Here is a 21,814-nt window from a genome sequence, read left to right as displayed (position 1 = left end):
GGTCAGGAGGCATGTCAGCCTGATGATGTGCCTTTGGCAAGAAGTCCTTAATTAGAAATTCCTCGAGAGCAGCTCCCACTAGGTGCTTCCTAAGACAAAAAGACAAAATAGTCTACCAGGGAAGCCCTTACTCGGGATACAACATCCAGGCTCAGGTGAATGAAAGAAATAATTTGCTGACAGCAAAAGAGCAAAGCTGTCGTGATGGCGTTCTGGATTTTGAATGAAAGTCTCTCCATCCTATTAGGAGTAAGTATCATTTTTGTTATTCAAGTTAAAATATATATATTAACTAGTCTTTGATTTTTAAGATAATTGTATAGGAATGCTAAATAGCTTGAAGTATTACTTTGCTAAAAGACTAAACCTTGTTAGAAAACATTCAGTAGATATATTTAATTTACCCTTACAGAATCATGTAAAGTTGTTTTTCGATTGAGTTCATTTTTAATTATTTTTAAAGTCAAGTAGTTAGTTTTTGCATAATGTATGAACTGTTTCTTAAATCAAATGAAGTCTTTGAATTAGACTATGAAATTGGAATTTTTCTGGAGTACTTTCTGAGTTGTTTTTAAAGATTTCCTCCTTTCGCCATCATTGACTTAAAACATTAGAGCAATGTTGATTAGGAAGGCTTTGTAATTTTCATTAAATGCCTTAAATATACCCATATGTGTTTAGAATTTTTTTTATAAAGTTAACAATTTATTACTATCGTAATCAACTGTTAAAATGAATATATGAGAGATAAGTATAGAGTAAGTCTGATTAATATTGAGAAGCTCTTCATTTCACCCTTTAAAAGAAGAACCCCAAGTGATTTTGAACGGAAGAAAGGATTGAAGATAGTATTGATTGGTCTCTTTTCATTCAACACTAGCTCTCGTGGCTGGGAGTGAATTTATATCTGTTTATCGACACATTCTCTTGGTATGAAGAGGAAGAGTCTTTCCTTTACACACGAGTTATTCTGGGCGTAAGTAGAGCTGGGGACTACACATTATCATTTCGGAAAACATTCCATCTTCCCCAGCGTCCTTACTCTCACTGCATCTCTCTCGTGTCTTTCTATGTGGACAGTCAACACTGGCCTGGGCGCGAGCGTCTGCAGTGTGCCTCAATTTTAACTGCATGCTAATTCTCTTACCGATCAGTCGAAACCTTATTTCATTCATGAGAGGGACAAGTACCGTAAGTACTAACCTACTTAAAATAATTTCAGTTGTTGTGATTTACCGGTGTAAGTGCCATGAAAGACAAAGATGTACTTTACTGTGAAAGTCCTGATAATTCACGTGGGGACTGAAGTTTGTTTCTTCGTAAGAGAGGACCCAATGGCAAAAACTAAAGCTCAGAAACCTGTACATTTGATTTGACTTTCGTTCTTGCCATTCACTCCCTGCTTGACATTGGCGTCTTTGCTCAGCCTTTCTCCGATACATTTGCTCCGTCAGAAAAAGATGGCTAATAAAATTGACCTGACTCACTAAGATGGATGTATTATAACAGTTTGAACTACCACGATTTCTAATTGAAAGGAACCAAATGAGCAGTGGAGTCAAATGCCACTAAGGACACATCTCTCTGAGCTCTCGGCCCAGGAATACACAATCATAGTACACAGAATTTCGTAGGTAGATTTAATGGGACTTAAATCTAGTACTTAAATCATAGTACACAGAATTTCGTATGCAGATTTAATAATTTCCTAATTATATTAGCTTCACTGTTTTGGATACTGTGTTTCCTGCTAAACAGCGTAATGTGCTGTACAGAAAAATGAGAATTTCAATAACTCTGACTAGATGAAATGATTACACAATCATCATCATAATTTTATGAATATTTAGATATAGATGAACATAATGCCTTTCTTTGTGTAATAAGGAATACTTTATAGACTACTTAAACCACATCTATGAGGATGTTGGTTTCCATCTTCATTTTGTAAACTAGTGGCCGCATGCATATTAGCAGGTTTATTCTAGAATTTTGACTTATAGCCAGGGAACTATACTTACTCACTCACTTCACTGAGTTGAAATTTCAGCAAAGCCAGTAATAACCATCTGGTTTGTCCTTTGGGCTGATTAATGGCCGCTACCCTCTGTACCCCCAGCCCCACCTTCAGGAATTTAGAGGCAGAGCCTGAGTCCTGCTCTCTTACCACTCAGGATGCTGTCATCGCTATGATTTTTCCTTAAAATGAGACTTTTACTTTATGTCACTCTAGTGCTGCAGAGGACCGTGGAGGAGGCAATTAGACAAAAACCTCAAATTCCACAAACTGGTCGCCTATGGGATAGCCATTAACGCAAGTAAGTGTTTCTTATTCTTCTTTGCCCAGTGGATGTTACCAAACCTAATGCTTAACTTGATAGCTTTGTTTTAATTTCCCCCTCCGCCAAAGGCTCACCCTTAAATAAATCTTTGCATTCCATTTGACCAATAAAACTTACATAAAAGGATTTTTTGATTTCTAATTTATACTCACGCAGTTTTCCCTACCAAGCCTTCGATTTGGCAAGGAAAAGTTTATGAAACTTCATTTTCATTTGTAAAGAATTAAGCTTGTTGGTAATACAACAATAAGTACCTGCTTGCAAAATGAATACTGTGCTATTCAATATAATCCATACTGGAAAGAAAACTGACCTGTCCTCAAAAACTCATTCACAGTCATAGCAAAATGACTATCAAATGGTATCATAGGCAGTAAAAGCAGAGAGAAAAGCAAGATCAAGTGAATAAGGTTCTGAATAGCATTGAGCTACTGGATATAAAGGGACCTTGAAAAGATATGAAGCTTTACAGCATATAAAGTGTTATTGTTATTTCTTGAATAAGAAAACAAGAGAATTCAAGAGAAAGGCAATAAAAATTAGCATCCAAGGCCAGGGTTAAACCCTGGTGAGGAAGAAAAGAAGCCGAGTGATAACCGACTCGTTTGTGGTTTTGTTGGACGACAAACACACTGAAATAAAAGGCTATCTGCACAATTAAGAGTTATGGTTCAGGACTGTTTCTCTCAAACTAATTTAACTATAAAATGTTTTCCTCATTTGTTTTCATCCTCTCATGCATAAAAAATAGCAGAGTAAAAAGAACACTCAACACAAACGTGGATTTAATTAAGCAACGAGACATGACAGACAGTGCCCGAGTGCCAATTAACACAACTTCGGGTGTGCGGAGAAGTTGTGGGGAGATTTCCCCATCGATTGTCTTTGGTGCCAGATTAAACCAACCCAGGAAACATCTGCGAAAGGTCTTTGTGGTTTGTTAAGAAATAAGGGTAAAAAGACATTGTGTCCTAGAGAGAAACCAGGCAAGGGAAGGAGAGCAAAAAAACGAGTTATGCATCTTTATATCCCAAGGCTACCATAGGGCTGAGTCCAGAGAGGGGTCAAAAACCCCCGACAAATGAGTTGACACATGAAGGAATGAAGACTCAGGGAAGCAGATTTCAGCCCAGACATGGAAGTCTTTTCCGGACCTTCCAAATTATCTAAAATTAGAATGAGCGTCCCTGAGAATACAGAGTTCCCTGTCACGGGTGGTGTCAGAGTGGAGTCCAGATTGCTCCTTGCAAGGCTCTTCAGAGAAAGAATTCAAGGAATCTCAAGGCTTCCTTTAAAATTGGGCAGGCTTCCTTTAAAATATTCCTAAGAATATTGGGGTGCCTGGGTGGCTCAGTCAGTTAAGCACTTGAGTCTTGATTTCAGCTCAGGTCATGATCTTATGGTTTGTGAGTTCAAGCCCCGCATCAGGCTCTGTGCTGACAGCGTAGAGCCTGCTTGGGATTCCCTCTTTCCCTCTCCCTTTGCTCCTCCCCTGCTTGCTCTCTCTCTTTCTCAAAATAAATGAATAAACTTAAATATACACATATAATCTTAAGAATATTTAATCCCTGGGGCGCCTGGGTGGCTCAGTCGGTTGAGCGTCCGACTTCAGCTCAGGTCACGATCTCACGGACCGTGAGTTCGAGCCCCGCGTCGGGCTCTGGGCTGATGGCTCGGAGCCTGGAGCCTGTTTCCGGTTCTGTGTCTTCCTCTCTCTCTGCCCCTCCCCCGTTCATGCTCTGTCTCTCTCTGTCTCAAAAATAAATAAACGTGGGGCGCCTGGGTGGCGCAGTCGGTTAAGCGTCCGACTTCAGCCAGGTCACGATCTCGCGGTCCGTGAGTTCGAGCCCCGCGTCGGGCTCTGGGCTGATGGCTCGGAGCCTGGAGCCTGTTTCCGGTTCTGTGTCTTCCTCTCTCTCTGCCCCTCCCCCGTTCATGCTCTGTCTCTCTCTGTCTCAAAAATAAATAAACGTGGGGCGCCTGGGTGGCGCAGTCGGTTAAGCGTCCGACTTCAGCCAGGTCACGATCTCGCGGTCCGTGAGTTCGAGCCCCGCGTCGGGCTCTGGGCTGATGGCTCAGAGCCTGGAGCCTGTTTCCGATTCTGTGTCTCCCTCTCTCTCTGCCCCTCCCCCGTTCATGCTCTGTCTCTCTCTGTCCCAAAAATAAATAAACGTTGAAAAAAAAAATTTAAAAAAAAATAAATAAACGTTAAAAAAAAAAAAGAATATTTAATCCCTGCATTAAAAGAGGAGATAAAACACAGTAACATGGCGGGAAGAATATTATCACTACGCAATAGGTTTAAGGCAGAACTGGACTCTAAGAGAAACAGAGAAGGAACCAAAAAACCTACAGCATCAAAACACATCAGAAAAGGAAGCAAAAACTAAAAGAAAATATGTTATGCAATAGTTCTCGCCTTAAACCTTTGGGTATGTATGTTTCTTTCCATGTAATCAGGTATCAGTAGAATAGATGCATCAGTGACGTATGTCGAATATCTCCCGTGTTCAAGATACACTAAGAGAAGCTGTAACCTGAAACGAGGGTAGTCAGTACTGTTTTCAGAATGGAGTATAATTTATTTTTTTTAATTTTTTAATGTTTATTTATTTGTGGGAGAGACAGAGTGTGAGCAGGGGAGGGGCAGAGAGAGAGAAGGAGACACAGAATGTGAAGCAGGCTCCAGGCTCCGAGCTGTCAGCCCAGAGCCCGACGCGGGGCTCCAACTCACAAACCGTGAGATCATGACCTGAGCCGCGGTCAGACGCTTAACCGACTGAGCCACCCAGGGGCCCCAAGAATGGAGTGTAATTTAGCAAGGGGAGCAGATGAGTGGAATCAGATGACCACATTATTTCATACCCCTGCTGCTGACTGGTCCTGTGATCTAAGTGTTTGTGTGCCTTTTCCTCACTGGAATTAAAAGAACAATAACACAATCGATCCATCAAGAGATGTGCAGACTGGTTGCCAGGTAGGCCCTCTTGGAAACCTACCCACTACAAGGTCAGTCAGTGGCCGCTCTTGCACAGAGAGTCAAACCCAAGGGTAGGATGGCCCACATGCTCCGTTCAGTGAGCGCTGCCTCCTCCTCCTCTCTCCTTTCTCTCCACGCCCCCCTCGCTTCTTCCCGTTGGCAATACACAGCCACTGGGTCCCTGAGTGGTCGGTGCCTTTGTCCCTGTTACATGCTCTTCCTTTCCTCCCTCAATGGCGAAGACGTTGCCGTATCCGGGCCTCCTCGCCCGGCCTGCCTCCCTCTGGGCCACCTTTCCTACAGACCTCAGTGATGCCTCCCTGCCACCTAGGAAAATTTCTCAGACTCCGACGGCCTGGGGGGCTGAGATGTGTCTTCTGCGTCTCGGCTTTCCCGGCCCCTGGCACGTAACAGGTCCCCACCAAGTTGGGTCAGACCCGAGGATGAGCTGGAGTCGGCCAGCAGGCAAAAGGGAGGAGGGGGATTTGTGAGAAAGGTACAAGCCGCGACAGCGCAGGGGCTCAAGGACCCAGCAGCAGCTGGGGCGGAGGAAGCCCAGCGTGTGGGCAGGGAAGAGATTCAAAATGATGCCGGTGGGCTCGTCCCAGATAAATTCACATTCTGCCGCAACCAGAAGAATCGGGACTCTCTTTCTCCCTCCTTCCCTCACAAATCCCTGGAGAGAAGGAAGTATCCCCTCGGGCCCTCTTCTGCTCGAACCCCCACTGCCTTGCAGGGCTCCCAGCCCCCTCCCCCCCCAGGACCTCCCGGCAGGGTCAGACTGCTTCTGAGAGCCAAGGGTTCGTCCCCCACCGCCATGGCAACCAGCAGCGCGGGGCTGTCTCCATCCCCGGCAAAGGCAGGAGGGTGGGGAGAAAGCTCTCTGCTTCTCCCAAGCCCTGACATAGCAATTATTACATTTCACACTAACTAAGAAATGCGGCTGGCAACTGCGCTTTTAGAAGGGAAAAAAAAAAAAAAACATGCTAAGCCCTGGTTTCGTAGATATCCCTGTGCTTTTCACATTTTGTCCTTCTGCTGTATTCACTTGGGAACAGCTGCAAATGTCCCCGTGCTTATTTTATTAGCATCGCCCATTATGCTGCTTTTCAAATAGCCGACTGGCTTAATAGAGGTGTGTAACCTTGGAAGAACTGCATCCACATCGAAGTTTGCATGCCAGCCCCTAATTTCTCACCCGTTCTTCTGTAAGCTGAACTGCAGGCTTTAACTGGTCGAATCATTAAAGGATGTAATTAGAGGCTGGTGGAAGGAGGCTGGGGAGGAGGAGGGGAGAGGCAAACTATCTATAATCAAGGGCATCACGGAAAACGCGGTGACAGGAACCCTTCTTTTGGCTTCCTGCCTTCCCGCTCGCCTGCCTATGATAAGAGCTGCTGGAGCAATTCTCCAACCGCTAATAAATCATTTTCAGGGACCTGTAACCCCAGTGGTATAAAAATCCCAGTATCACAGCCTCTTCGTTCTTATTAACGTGGATCTTTTTGGACTCTGCGGTCCACAGCAGACCTTGGAGATCCTTCCAGCTGAACAGTAGTACTGTGAGCCTGAGCTTCCTTCAAAGGGGTGGGTGTAAATACTGACCCAGGCGGCATACATCCAGTAGGCGCCAGGGGTGTGCAATTACCCACGGGCGGCTCCTGATGAGCTGCTAAAATTAGTTTACAAGCCTCAATAAACATAAGAGGTGCCAGAGGGAGAGGGGGACAGAGGATCCGTAGCGGGCTCCACCCTGACAGCAGAAAGCCCGATGCGGGGCTCGAACTCACGAACTGTGAGATCGTGACCTGTGCTGAAGTCGGAAGCTTAACTGACTGAGCCACCCAGGTGCCCCCTGTCTAACATGATTTAAATGAGTAGCATGCATGGGGTGCCGGAACCTATGTAGTCCTGCAGAAATCAGTCCACAAGCTTGAAAGTTTGGGGGGCCAAGGCTCTGGCTGGTAAAGCACAGCCAGGATTTGTCCCTGGGTCCTTATTTCCGAAGGCTGCTTAATTAGGAGGTGACTAACTCCAAAATGACTGTTATCACTGACAGGCAGGCAGAAAGATAGCAAGAACTGACCGCCCTTCCAAGATTCTCCCTCAATTATGCTTCCTTTGATCTCCTAAAAAATGAAAAGAAGGAAAGAAAGAAGGAAAAGAAACTTTCTCAGGGCAACTGGCTCTAATTGTAGCCTTTATGATTTTTTTTTTGTTGTTGTTGTTGTTGTTCATTCTTCAATGAAAGCTCCTTATTTGAACTCAGAAGTCCACACACCAATTAAATGTGCATTTTGTGGCTTGTCCAAGACCACTGCTCTCTTTTAACTGTAGAAGTACTTTGGCGAGAAAATAGGATTGTGGAAAGACCCGGTGACAGCATCTGTTAGCCTGGCATTTGGGCGGATTCTGGAAATGTGTGTCTTAGGCTCTCCCATGAGCTCAGCAGAAAGTCCTCAGAGGGGCCAGGGCGAGCACACCTGCATAACTGATGGTATCGAATGTGCCACAAAACTTAAAAAGTCCCTTTAAGCCAGTGTTGATTTTGAAAAATTATTAAAACATGCGTTTCGTGTTTGCATTGCTTTCACATTGGACTACAGATCCCTTTGGGATGATAAATGGTCCCAGTCAACTTCGAAGGAGACGCGGGAGCCAGAGAGCTGGCGGGAAGCTGAGCCTGGTTTCAATATTGCCTGGTTTCAATCAATGCACCCATTTTACAGATAAGACAGCAGGCTGAAATAAATGAGGTAACTGAGAGGCAGCCTTCTCGTGTCCTTCTGGCTGTAGCAAATCTAGTTTGAGTAGCCAATCTAGTAACGTGACAGGATTCTGATGAGTAAGAGAGGGGAAAATCGAACCATATCACTATTGGATCGCATACTGGAAGCAACCAGCAGATGCCATGATTACCCACATTAAAATAACTGAGGTGTGTAAAGGGAAGACTAGAAAATAGAACATACAATGTCTGGAAAAAAACACAGCAAAATCAGTATCTCCTGGGTCACCTACCAAGCCCCAGCAGCCATGGAGTTGGTAAGTGGGATACCTTAAGTTCCCAGCCAAGATCACAATAAAATTAGGGTCAGACCTAAGAGGAAATAAAACGTTCGGACAAACCAAGTGGCACAGGTAGTTTTCCCTCTGAGAGTTCCTGGGATAAATAAAATAAGATATTCTACTTTTTATCTTCTACGTGTAAAAAGAAAACGAAATGGAGGTAGTTAGAGCAAAGGAGCATTTAAGACATGAATTTTAAAGTACATGAAAACAAAAAAAAAAAAAAAAGCTAGAAAGTAGTTTTCAACATATTCCCTCAGGAGCTACCTCTTAAAAAGCATCTTGAGTTTTCTCATACTATTTCGTTAGTTTCTTCAGCTCTGTTATGGGAGACCTGGCAATAAGAGTAAATAACTAGTTCAATATCTTTGCTTATTCAATAAGTGTACTTAAATTTAGTTTAACAGTGTCAAATTCTCATGTGGAAATCAATCTAATAGAAAATAGATTGTGATCAACAACTTCTTACCCAGGAGAAGGATGTTATAGAATGCAGAATATAAAAGACACAGAAGCTATCCTGTATTTCCTTTCTGTCACAGGTGGATTATGGAATTGTAAGTGTTGTCACTTAATTTGGCTTGAAGCTCAGTATCTACTTCTGTAAAGTGGGGACAGCTCCTCTCTGGTGTGCTTTAGTCCATGGAGGAGAACTGAGGACAGCCAGGGGCAGAGGGTAAAGGGCAGAGAGGTAAAGGAGATTTTCCACCCACCTGCAAGGAGAACTCCAAAGGTTGTGATTATTCTTATGAGCTAGTTGACTCTAGATTAAAGACACCAATGAACCATTCAAAGAGCTTTAGCTAAGCCCGCAGGAGAAATTAGTTTTCTGTGAACAATAAAGTATAACAATTATGAATCAGTGAAAAGAAACAATATAACTTAAAGGTCAAAGATTGAGCTCTGGGGCACCTGGGTGGCTCAGTTGGTTGAGCATCTGACTCTTGATTTTGGCTCAGGTCATGATCCCAGGGTTGTGGGATTGAGCCCCGAGTCGGGCTCCACACTGAGTGTGCAGCCTCCTTACGATACTCCCTCTCTCCCTGTGCCCCTCTCCCTGCTCGTGGGCTCTGTTAAAAAAAAAAGAGGGGTGCTTGGGTGGCTCAGTCGGTTAAGCATCCAACTTCGGCTCAGGTCATGATCTCGAGGTCCGTGAGTTCGAGCCCTGCGTGGGGCTCTGTGCTGACAGCTCAGAGCCTGGAGCCTGTTTCAGAATCTGTGTCTCCCTCTCTCTCTCTGACCCTCCCCTATTCATGCTGTCTCTCCCTGTCTCAAAAATAAATCAACGTTAAAAAAATATATATTAAAAAAAAAGAAAAAAATTTTAATGGGCCCCCGATTCAGGCAAACAGGGTTTTATCCCACATTTGCCGTTAATGGTCTACAACTGCCTGAACTTCTTGAATACTGGTCTGTAAAATGGCAATAAAACTGATACCTGGGGATTAAATGAGGTAATACGCATAAGCATTTATAATGGTGTTTGAAGTATACCAAGTATTCAATATCTGCTAGCCATGAGAAGTATTACCTATTGCTTTTTTTAAACTTTAAGATAATTACCAGAAAACGGCAATTAGGAATACTGCTGAACATGTTTGTGTTCAATTTAGCAACTAGTTTCCATTTCATCTTGAGCATATTGGAAGAGATGGTTACTAGACAAACTTTCTAGCTTCGTGGATGCTGAGACTAAACAAGGCAGCTCCTTCATAGACACACCACATATAGTGACAAATGGAACACAAGGAAGAAACACAATGCCTTTTGGGTGCCACTCTCACAAAACCCATAAGGAGAGAGTCAACATCATTGACTCAGAAATACGATCATGTGCTTTGCCTTCTTAGATGAACTTCAGCCAAAAGCATATTCAAATTGAGTTCTGACGTGAAGGCTGCAGGAAAATGTTCACAAAACAGGTATTAGCACTACCCCATCCGCATCGGCAGACAACCTCCTGACCCTTTCTCTCTTTCTAGCTCATTATCACTCAGCAAATCCTTATTAAGTACATACTGGTAGTAAGCAACGTGCCCAGTGCTGATGTTTCGAGATGAATAAGCCTTGAGGCGTCAGGTCCGTGGGGCAACATAGATGTAAATAAATATTCATAACAATAATTCCTGGGAAATGTTATAGTCAAGGTATCATTGGTGCCTGTGGACCTGACGAGCAATTTCATAGAAAACAACTTTTGGGTTGGGTCTTAAAGCATGAATACAACTTTGCAGCCCAGAAAAGGGAATGGCTCTGATCGAAGGAATTCAGGGGGCAGGGAGAAAAGCTAAATAGCTGTTGGTATTTCTAAATAAATCTGCTGCTACAACCACAGAGACCAACATGCTACCAATATTCTCCGAAGTTTCTGCTGTTCCTTTCTCCTTCACTCCCCCACACCTCAACCCACCATGGGTAGTCATGAAAGATTCCAGAATTTGCATACAATGTGTGGAGACTATATAATATATTAGCCAATTCTACTTTGCATGGTGGACGGGGGTTCGGGGGCGGGGGGCAAGGTAGCAACTGGGTAATGAATTCTCATTTCACACTTGAATCTGATCCCAGTGGCTGGTATCAGCAGGTCACCCAGTAGGGCTTCCATTTGTAGGGAAAGCATCAGGAGATCCTCGTCTGGATGTTGTGACTGCTAGCTTCCCCCAGATTTCACAAGACGGGGAAGAGTGGCATTGAGCACAGTCTCCTCGGGCTAAATGATGCTGTGTTCCCAAGCTTGTTCTCTTCATTTAAAATTTAAACATCACAAATTCTCAGAATTAGAAAACCGAGTTTTCTTCTGAAGAGTACACAGAGAGGATTAGTTCTATAAATACCAGTTTATTTTGATCCTCTAGGAATAACACATGCAAATATATTGTGTATATGCATATGTGTAGGAGTACATATACATATATGCTAAAATGTATAAAGGAAGAATAGAAAATATAATGTCTGAAAGCGAACAAAAACTCTTCCCTGGAATCTATCATAGATGTCATATGCACACATGTCCATGTATATGATATACAGTATTCTAGGATAATGCTCTGTGATTTCTTGGAAACTATATTACACAAGATATAAAATATGGAATACATATGTGTGTGTGTATATATATATATCTCACAGGATATGTTCTATACAAAATATGGAATTATATATACAATGGAACATATAGGTAATTATGTTGTGATATCCTAATACCTATCCCACTTGCAGAATGAGCACATGTTTATAATTAAATTATGGTGACTTAAGATTGACTTCATTTCTTCTTATCATTAAAATGGATGTGGTGAATCATAGCATATCTTTAGAAGTAGCCAATCCACTCCACTCAAGACACAGTGAAAGATGCACAAATAAATCACTCTTTGGAGATTACAAACACCAGAACAGAGAAACTTGACCGTAGAGACATTGTGTCGTTGAGTAACCACAAAGGAAGAAATCCAGACGGCGCATGTCTGACGTCCTCTCCTCAACCATAGCCATCCACATCGTGGCACATTTGTGCAACCTGGAGCACTATCGCTGGAGCCAGTCCACGGAAGCAGAGGGACTTCTGGCTGCACTTGCCAAGCTTGGCAAAACCCCAAATGAGAGCTACCTCAACCCCATCCGGACCTTCCACACAGTAAGTCCTTGCAGGCTCCCGGGTTTCTCATCTGAAACACCCTTCCTCTCCCGATCCCTTGATCGGAAGCACTGTGTTTCAAAAGCTTTAATCAAAGAGCTGGAGAGAAGTTTCTGCCAAAGCTATCTTGAGGGGCACGTCGGTGCCTCAGTTGTTTGAGCGACTGACTCTTGATTTCAGTTCAGGTCATGATCCCAAGGCTGTGGGGTCGAGCCCTGCATGGGGCTCCACGCTGAACGTGAAGCCTGCTTAAGATTGTCTCTCTCTGTCCCTCTGCCCCTACCCCCACTTGCATGTGCTCTCTCTCTCTCTCTCTCTGTCTCAAATTAAAAAAAAAAAAAAAAAAAAAAAAAAAGATATTCTTGAGGCGCCGGGGTGGCTCAGTCGGGTAAGCGTCCGACTGCAGCTCAGGTCATAATCTCCCAGTTCGTGAGTTCCAGCCCCACGTCAGGCTCTGTGCTGACAGCTCAGAGCCTGGAGTCTGCTTGGGATTCTGTGTCTCCCTCTCTCTCTGCGCCTCCCCTGCTCACGCTCCGTCTCTGTCTCTTGAAAATAAATAATTTTTTAAAGGTATTTTTTTCGTAAATGTTGCTAAGAGTTTATAAGCAGGAAGAAAAACTGATGCCCCTTAATTAAGGTATATCAAAACATAATAAATAAACCCAAATAGGAAATGCAGCAACTTATTAGAACCCTGACATTTTACATTTTAAAGCAGCTCACGATTAGGTATTTTGCTGTTGTTGATGGTAGCATCATAAAGAATGTGAAGTGCCATCTAAATCCAGGGATTATAAATTGGACGTCTTCATTTTCAACTTGCAAATTGCTTTTGGATCTCTTCTCCTGTGTCATATTTTGGCACACATGTGCCTGGCTGGTCTGCCAAATCAGATACTGGGCAAAGCAGCTCATTTCATAATCAGACCTGCATGGCTAGTAACATCATTAATGCTAATTACCTGTGTGCCCAGAGTGGCAGCACATGTGAGAAACAAAAAGAGAATGAAAAACGTAACTGCAGAAACCCACCTATCGAGATTAAGACGATCCTCTCCCTTCCATCCGCCACCTACCCCTTTCTTCCCGGTTGACCAAAATATTTGAGCACGTACTGCCCTGTTGGAATATGTATCCAACGTGGTGACCAGGCTAACGAATCAGTATTGCCCAAGAAGACCCCTAATACAATGTACTCCCGCAACAGAAAACCCTCTGTTACCATCTGAGCCATCTCTTTCATGACCATTTTGCCCAGGGAACCTTATTTGAAGAAGCGAAATTCAAATTTTGGGGGGAATTCTTCCATGGCACGTCCCTAATTATCCTGAGATGATTTCCAATATCAGGCCATTGATTAAGTAGAGCTACATTTTCCTGGCTGACAACAATTAGAAGCACAAGCTTCAAAGTTATAAGTTAAAACCAACGATGGCCATAAGCCCGTAGGAGGGCTTTCGGGGTCACTCACTGGAGCCCTAGTATTTATCTTAGCACTTACCGGGGTTAACTCTTTTCCCCCGCCAAGGCTCTGAAAAGCTCATTGTTACAGACAACCAAGAATAAGCCTTAATATTTTGAAAAGGCTATACAGTGAATAGTACTTATTATGAATGCTTTTAAAGCAATTTAACAAGATAATCAAGTTACTCCAATATAGTCATCTCAAAATTTTAGAAGCAGTATACTATGTAAGTGCTCCTTAAGTTCAAGTAATACCTTAAGGTGAATAATACCTACCTTGGGGTATTTGGAGAAAGATCAATAATACAAATTGGTACGTTTGGAGAAAGTATCAATAACACAAAGTGTACGTTATAGAGTATTTCTAAACAGATGCAACGGGGCTATTTGAAGAGATACACGGCAAACCAAACCAGTCTATAAAAATACGTTGCAAGAAAAGGGAAGTGGGGATTTGCTTTAAAAAGCAAAGAAGAGTGATTTGAAATTAGCACGTCCTATGATATAAATGGATTTCTAAAATGCCTGAGTACTGGGTGGCTCAGTCGGTTAGGCGTCTGACTTCGGCTCAGGTCAGGATCTCACAGTTTGTGGGTTCGAGCCCCACGTCAGGCTCTGTGCTGACAGCTCTGAGCCTGGAGCCTGCTTCAGATTCTGTGTGTGTGTGTGTGTGTGTGTGTGTGTGTGCCCCTCCCCCACTCACACGCTATCTCTCCTTCAAAAATAATAAACATTATTTTTATATATAAATAATTATATATAAATATATAAATAATAAATACATAAATATAAATAAACATTAAAAATTTTTTAAAAATTAAATGCCTGAGTACACTTGAAAAAATAACATATCTTTTCAACGTTTTAGACATGCCCTTTCAATTTTATTTCAACTATTTGCTCCATGAAGTAAAAAGAAACAAGGAGAAGTCCCTATCCAAATTACCTTGAGGTCTCACAGCAGCCCAAATTAATGAGATTTTACTGACAAAAGATACAGTGTGAGTTTATTGAGCTCATGGTCGGCTCAACGATGGTAACACAACATCTGAATCCCAATGACTTGGCAAGAATATGGAAAAGTCACAGCAAATACAAAGTGCTCTGTGATTCATATTCTAAAAGGCTAGGTAACCATCCTCTGCACTCACAGGTCAGAACTCTGGCCTTTTGACCGTGTCTCCCAGAGTAGAATAGCTGTATATTTATTGATCACCTAGGATTTACAAAGCCTTATTCCAAGCCTCCCTGAGGTGGCATGAAAGAAATGCAAGTCATGGCCCTTCCAATTAAAAAGCAAGAGCAAGGAATAACTACCAGGGGAACAGAATGTGCAGCTGCTTTATTAGGAGCGCCCCTGAGGGATCTCTCAAAAAAAAAAGTGTTTATTAATGTTAACATGCAATTAAGCATGGCAATCCACACTTTTATTTTAAAAATCAAAAACTTGACACTTGGATTTATTTGCCAATATTTTATCTTAAAATGCAGTGTTACATATTGTCTTAATTTCAATTCACCATAATAACTTTGACCTGAAAGTTGATTTATACAGATGGAAAAAATGTAAATGATTAAATGGCATTTGATGAAATTTGAGCAAAGTGAACGTATGCCATCAAATGGAACAAAAGAAAAGAACGGGGAAGCTCCCTTCCTGAGTCATAGGGGGACCTTTTTGAGGCTAATATGCCCCTGATTCGAATGTTTTGATTTACTCCCTGCTTAGACTCTCGAGTATTGACCCTAACGTGGAAAATAGAACCAAGATATCAATGTCCCGGTGCTTGTCTCTCTTAGAACACCATCACCGTGTTGCTGACGACAATTGCTGGTGTCACTGGCCTGATCATCTCTCTGGCTTTCATCTTGATCATGACCTCTTCCACCGAGTTCATCAGACAGGTCTCCTATGAGTTGTTCTGGTACACACACCATGTGTTCATCATCTTCTTTATCAGTCTGGCTATCCATGGGGCAGGGTAAGTCCATACTGCGCTCAGAGTGTAAGATTTTATCTCTGTGAACCTCAAAAACCATCTTAGAAAGCCCTTTGGATAGGGAATCATAAATGGCAGCGACTAAAGGAACATTCACCAAGGCAAGCGCCTTCTTTTGGTAACTGGAAAGAAAGCAACATAGATGGTGAAGGATGTTTATTTTTCTTGCTAACTCTGTTGCAGAGACTTGACATGTTCATAAGATGCAGAAATTTTAATGAATGCTGGAAAACAGTAGACCTGTTTCGCTCAGGACAAATTTCTGTGATCCAAATTGCATGCGATTAGTCAAGATATCTATTTTGGACACCCAGATTCCACTTCTGCTTAACCAGAACCACACACTAGGAAGCCCTGTGTTGGGGAGGGAACGGTGTGTGAGATGACGGTCAGACCCAGGCTCTGCCCCTAGTCATCAGGGTGGCCACGTGCAAGTCCCTTGTATTCTCTGGACCGCAGGGTACCTGAGTGGCTCAGTCGGTTGAGTGTCCAACTCTTGATCTCCACTCAAGTCATGATCTCATGGTTTGTGGGATGGAGCCCCCCATCAGGCTGTCCACTGTCAGTACAGAGCCTGCTTGGGACTCTCTGTTCCCCTCTCTTTCTGCCCCTTCCCCGCTAGTTCTCTCTCTTTCTCTCTCTCAAAAGTAAATAAACGTTTTTTAAAACTTCATTGGACCTCAGTTTTGCCATCTGACTTCTAGGATTCCTTCTCGCCCAAACATCCCATACAATGGGATTCAACACCTGCCTGAAACTATTACTCTCCTCCTCAGGAAGCTAGAGCAGACCGTGAAGCACGACACCCTCAAATACAATGTTTTCAGTTCTTTGAATAGTCTTAAAATGGCTCTGGACAAACCCACCAATGAATGTCTATTAGCTAGTTTCTTCCAACATTAATTATTCCATACAACTGAGGCCTTTTTTTTTTTCCATTTCACAATTTTCAAAACACATCCGTGGGCACGATCCATTTGACCCCAACAACAGTCCTGTCCAGTAAAGACGGTGATGTTATCCCCCACTTCATAAGGACGAAGCAGGTTCAGAGGGTTAAGTGATTCCCTCAAGGTCCCAGGACAAACAAATGCCAGGGTCAGATGTAGGGCACCAGGCTTCAGACAACCAAACCTTTTCTGGTCACAAGCCCCGCAGAAGAGCCCTTCACTTCCTCACGTTAAACAGCCCTCCACACCTGCAGGAATGTGGCCGAGGAGGTCGCAAACGCCCTGCATGGCTTTCCATGAGCTCTTCCTCTGCTTCCCACACCAGCAGACGCCCTCCCCTATACAACTTTTCCTCCCATCACTGCAGCTGCTGAAGCACGCCCCCCAGGGATGTCTTTTACCTGGAAAACCCGTCCATCTCTCTGCTCATCCTTAGAATCCTAGTCGTCAATGTTCACATTTACGTGCTATCTGGCTAATGGCTTTCTAGTCTTTAAAATTTCAGCAGTTGCCTCTTCTGCACGTGTGATCCCTCACCCTGACTTTCTGTGTTTTGGGGAGCAGGATGGATGGTCCCAAAGGGCTCCCCCCTCAACGACTGTCGGTCCCTCTCTTTCTCTATGGATTCTCCTCCTGAGGCTGGGGCAGTTACCCCGAAGCACATTTGAGAGGCTCTTCATAATCCACATGTGTCTAGAATTCCTCGTCCCCCAAATTACACACACAGCCCCCTGATCCTGCCTGCCAGCCTTCACACAAGAGGATTTCAATGGGTGGTGTTGCGTTGGAGATACTTTTTAATATCCAAATAACATTTCATAAGATGAAATATTTTAGTCATTTTAACTTAGTTGAAAGGCTTATTTTGGGATAAGGGTCTCATTTAATCCTCTCAGCTTGAAGTATTCTACAGCTACTGTTTACAGCGAAAAGTAATTTGCAAATTCTATACAAAATGCCAAGTAAAGGAGGATTATTGGAATGTGTTAAAGCCCACTAATCTTTCTATTATGGGATAGCATAGATGAAGACATAAAAAATTTTTTAATTTTTAAAAAGATACTGCATCTGTGAAATGTTCTGAGGTTTCTTTAGGTAATCTAGGCAATGTTACCTAGAGCTTGAGAATGATGGTGTTAAAATCTACAGAATCTTTTCCTCGGGTCCCATTTATTATTCACCCTTCCTGTGTCTGGGCATCATGTGATCACGGGAGATTCACAGATGTTGTGCTCTCCTAGCTCAAAGGGAGGTTATCAAGTTTGGATGACTTTCATGAAACAGACCGGGCCAAAGGCCAAAACATCAGTTCCCTAGGCTGACGTGTAAGGTCCCTAAGGCCATTGCCTCTCTCTCCTCCTGTACCCAACGGTGCAAAAGGAGACATGCTACTTCACATGTTACTGCCCATGACGTGAGCCTGTATGATGCTAGAGTTTCTCAGCACCCTGTCCCTCAAAAACAAGTCAATGTATTTTCTTCATAAACACCTAGGAATTGAACAACCTCCAGATTACATAGCCTCAATTCTTAGACTTTGTGGCCCGGTGCACCAATGGGGGTACCGAAGCGGCTTGTCAAAGGTCAGTCAGTACTACGTTTGGGGCGAACGTAGCGTAGTAGGATTACAGGACTCTTGATCCAGTGCTCCATTCACGAAGGCAGGCTTCCTTTTCTCTCTCAAATTCATCCAGGTAGTTCTGAAGACCCACTTCACACTGACCTATTTTGACCCTGTCAAACACTACGCCTGCTCGTGGTCACTGGGGAAAAGAGCATCATTATTCAGGACACTTTTGCGACTTCGCTTGAAAACTTCTAGGTGCGCAGACACAAACCAAAAAGGGCAGAAGTTAAATAAATCTGCAAAAGACCCAAATAGTACAAAGTTAGCCAATTAGGCCGAATCAGCAATCAGGACGCGATGTAACCTAATTAAATTCAACAGTCTACAAAAGGGTGTGTTCAAACAATTTCCCTTCATTATGAATTCTCTAATATAGACACTTTCAATTTAACACAGGATACCGCAGAGGGGCACTTCTTTTCTGGGATCTTCAAAGTTACTTGAAGCTTCTTAAATTCCTATTTTTAAAGATGCTGAGAGAAATGAATGACAGCCCAAGTTTCAAGACAGTTGAAGTGTTATTTCAGAGCCCGCTGCAGAGCATATATCTGTGGTATCACAAGACTGCACAAAATCAATTTGAAATATTTAGGTTTTGTTTTGTTTTGTTTTAATGGCAAGTCGGATTGTTCGAGGCCAAACTCCCGAGAGTCAACTGCTCCACAATGTCACCTTCTGCAAAGACCACTACGCTCAGTGGCAGACCGCTGCCCAGTGCCCCACGCCTCAATTTTCTGGCAAGGAGCCTTCGGTAAGAATGAACCCAAGAGCTTTTAAAAATAGCTGTCGCCACAGTTAAAATAACTAGAGCTTTGTGTGCTTGAGAAAAGAACAGCCCATGTCACCACTAGACAAAGCCAGCTCTTTATTAAGCGTGCTAATGGAGAAATCTAGTTATGGATCATTGTAAAAAGAGGTTTACTGCCAAAAGGGTTCTGTCCGTTTCGAAATGTGCTCTTGCGCTCCCACGTCAATGGGGGTGTCTGATATGGCAGAATGAGCAGCACTGCAGACATGAACGACCCTGTCTCCGGCTTGCCATCCTCTCTGCTCCGCAAACTCAGCCCTCTGCCCCCCTGCGGAACTGCCCTCTCCATTCTGGGAATTACTAGCCGCACTCCTCCAATGAACATCAAGCAACAACCACGTGAGAAGGATGCCCTCCTTATTAAAGCTTACCTTCTTGCTTCCTACAGCTTTGGGGATCAAAAAAAAATTGGGGTACTAAATGCACTTACTTCCTATTCTAATTAAGCTCCCATAACTGAAATAATGGTGTTAGGCAAAAAAGAGAAGGATGCCCTCTTTATTAAGCTTGCCTTCTTGCTTCCTACAGCTTTGGGGATCAAAAAAACTTGGGGGTACTAAATGCATTGACTGCCTGTTCTAATTAAGCTACATAACTGAAATAATGATGCTAGGCAAAAAGAGACCTAATTCATTAGAGTCGATCATCATGTCCACAAGATCTCAAAAGAAAGATTTCCTGGGCATGCTGCAATGCCTTTGTGGCATAGGTACGTAGAAATAATGATTCTATTTGGTCTTCTCGGGTTTCTTAGAACAATGCAAACCTTGGGGCACCTGGGTGATGCATGAGAGCAAATAAATGAGGCCAGCAGATTAAAACAAGAAGGAAACAGGGTTCCCAAACAGGGATAATAGTATATAAATGGTGGAGATTCAGGAAATTAAGTCATCAACTTATGACGACTCTAATGATTGACTTTTTCTAAACTCTTCAAATACATTAAATGAAGCCCTGGATTTTAAAAGTGAAAACTGCTGGGAGGAATGCTTAAAACCGAGAGAAACGACATAGATGTGCCCGTTAGACTGTGGTTCTTTTAATGGTCAGTATAGATTCTCTCTGTCTTAAACTCAACTATCAGTAGCCACTACCCAGCCTGCATAGTAATGAGGAACAGGAATGCCTCTCTAAAATCTTCCAGCTACAGCGTCTCCATGAAAAAAAAAAAAAAAAAAAAATCAATACTCTCCCACACCTCATGAATACAGACCAGAGCCTGCACCAGCAGTGTGCACTGACATTAATTACTATTAAAAGGGGGGAATCTTACCCATCTGTCTGTTAACTCTCCCCTGCTACACCGCCTTGCACACCCAAACTCATGTTGTCACTCTTTCTCATTATTTTTAATGGATCCTGGTTCAAAGCATGTGTGGGCTGTGCAATTACTGCTTGGCTGAAGGTGCAGTATTCTCTCTGATGTCTCATAGACACTGAGTCCGGGAGGCATCCCAAGGACGAGGAAGGGTTCCGGCGTTTCACTGCACCGCATCTACCCATCGCTTCCTCTTGGCCCCTCCTAACTGCATTTTCACGGTACTTTTATCAATGGAACATTTATCAATTCACCTTTGGCGGGGCACTGCTGTCCGGGTTAGGACGCAGAATGCTTTGCACACCGCCCCGTGGGCACCGAACTGATCAAGGGAACCAATTACCCCTGTGGTCCCCTTCTGTCTCGGACTCACAGACGCATCCAAGGCTCCAGACTCTAGAACTGCTCGTGCAATCTATTCTCCAAAGAAGCCTGGTCGTTCTCAGTCGGAGAAGCACCTTATTTTATTTACCTATGACATCGACAAGTGACAGCAACAACAGCAATAATAATAAGGCTAACGCTGGTTTAAATTATTAGGGAATGATGTCAACCGTACAGGAGGAAGCTTTACCTGAGGTAGAGTCAATTCAGCAAAACGTTTTCTAAAAGGCTGTTACATTCGTGCCGCTGCACGGTATGGAAGCTTCCGAGACGTGGTTCCTGCCCCTGGAAATCTTATTGTCTAGACAAAGAGGCCATTTTTAAACACACACATAAAATAAAATCAGGGCCAGCATGTTCTTATTTTCTTGGGGGAATGAAAAACCAGGAGGGAAAGTGGAAGAAACAAGTTTCATTACTGCAGCTTTTAAATCAATGTAGCTTTATTTCTATCATAAAATATTCACTGTAGCATGACTTTCTGAGTATTTTTGGAAAAGAAAAAGTAAAGCAAAGAAGCCACGGAGTATGTTAGCATTAAAGAAACTTAGATACCTAATAGCCCCGCCCCTTAATTTAGCAGACGGAGGGCTAGCGGCCCAAGATTTAGCTTCTGACCTATGGTCGCAAAGGCCATCCCCAGGAAAGCCACATCAAGAAGCCAGAGCTTCAACTCTGTGGCCGTGAACTTGCATCCCTACACACTTCAACATTCATTCTGAAACTCCAGCCTTCTCCCACCCCTCATTTTGTCTGCTGTCTGCTGCTATCTATGTGCACGTACCCCTGACGCTGTATTTATCTCTGTGAATAAAGCTAAAACATTTAAGAGACTGGAGGAAACCCAGCCAATAATTTTCTCTACCTGTCTCATTTTACAAAACAAAAGATTTGAACACAGAAGGCCCAAGGCTCGGGGCGCCTGGGTGGCTCAGTTGGTTAAGCGTCCGTCTTTGGCTCAGGTCACGATCTCACAGTTCGTGAGTTCGAGCCCCACGTCAGTCTCTGCACTGACAGCTCAGAGCCTGGAGTCTGCCTCAGATTCTGCATCTCCCTCTCTCTCTGCTCCTTCCCTGCTCACGCTCTGTCTCTCTCTCTCTCTCAAAAAATAAATCAACATTTTTGTAAAAGGCCCAGGATTTGCCGCAAGGCATAGGGGAAGAATGGTCACCCAAGACCCAAAGCCAGGGCTTCTAAGACCTAGTCCAAGTTCTACCTCACACACGCCCCTC

General features: G+C 43.3%; 1 protein-coding gene across 1 annotated transcript in view; it reads left to right on the top strand.

Annotated features, from left to right (window-relative positions):
* The first annotated feature begins 204 nt into the window (after positions 1-204).
* The window catches only part of NOX3 (NADPH oxidase 3), a 63,192-nt gene continuing 41,582 nt past the window's right edge, over positions 205-21,814 (top strand). The window contains exons 1-7 of the mRNA XM_045500121.1: positions 205-249; positions 881-976; positions 1,081-1,191; positions 2,234-2,318; positions 11,886-12,031; positions 15,296-15,477; positions 18,694-18,823. Coding sequence (XP_045356077.1) covers positions 205-249; positions 881-976; positions 1,081-1,191; positions 2,234-2,318; positions 11,886-12,031; positions 15,296-15,477; positions 18,694-18,823 — 795 coding nt within the window. The remainder of the gene's footprint in view (positions 250-880; positions 977-1,080; positions 1,192-2,233; positions 2,319-11,885; positions 12,032-15,295; positions 15,478-18,693; positions 18,824-21,814) is intronic.

This window comes from Leopardus geoffroyi, chromosome B2, assembly GCF_018350155.1.
Source record: "Leopardus geoffroyi isolate Oge1 chromosome B2, O.geoffroyi_Oge1_pat1.0, whole genome shotgun sequence".
In the NCBI taxonomy this organism is placed as follows: Eukaryota; Metazoa; Chordata; class Mammalia; order Carnivora; family Felidae; genus Leopardus; species Leopardus geoffroyi.
The sequence above is the reverse complement of the archived record's forward strand: the minus strand, read 5'-3'. Positions and strand labels throughout refer to the sequence as shown.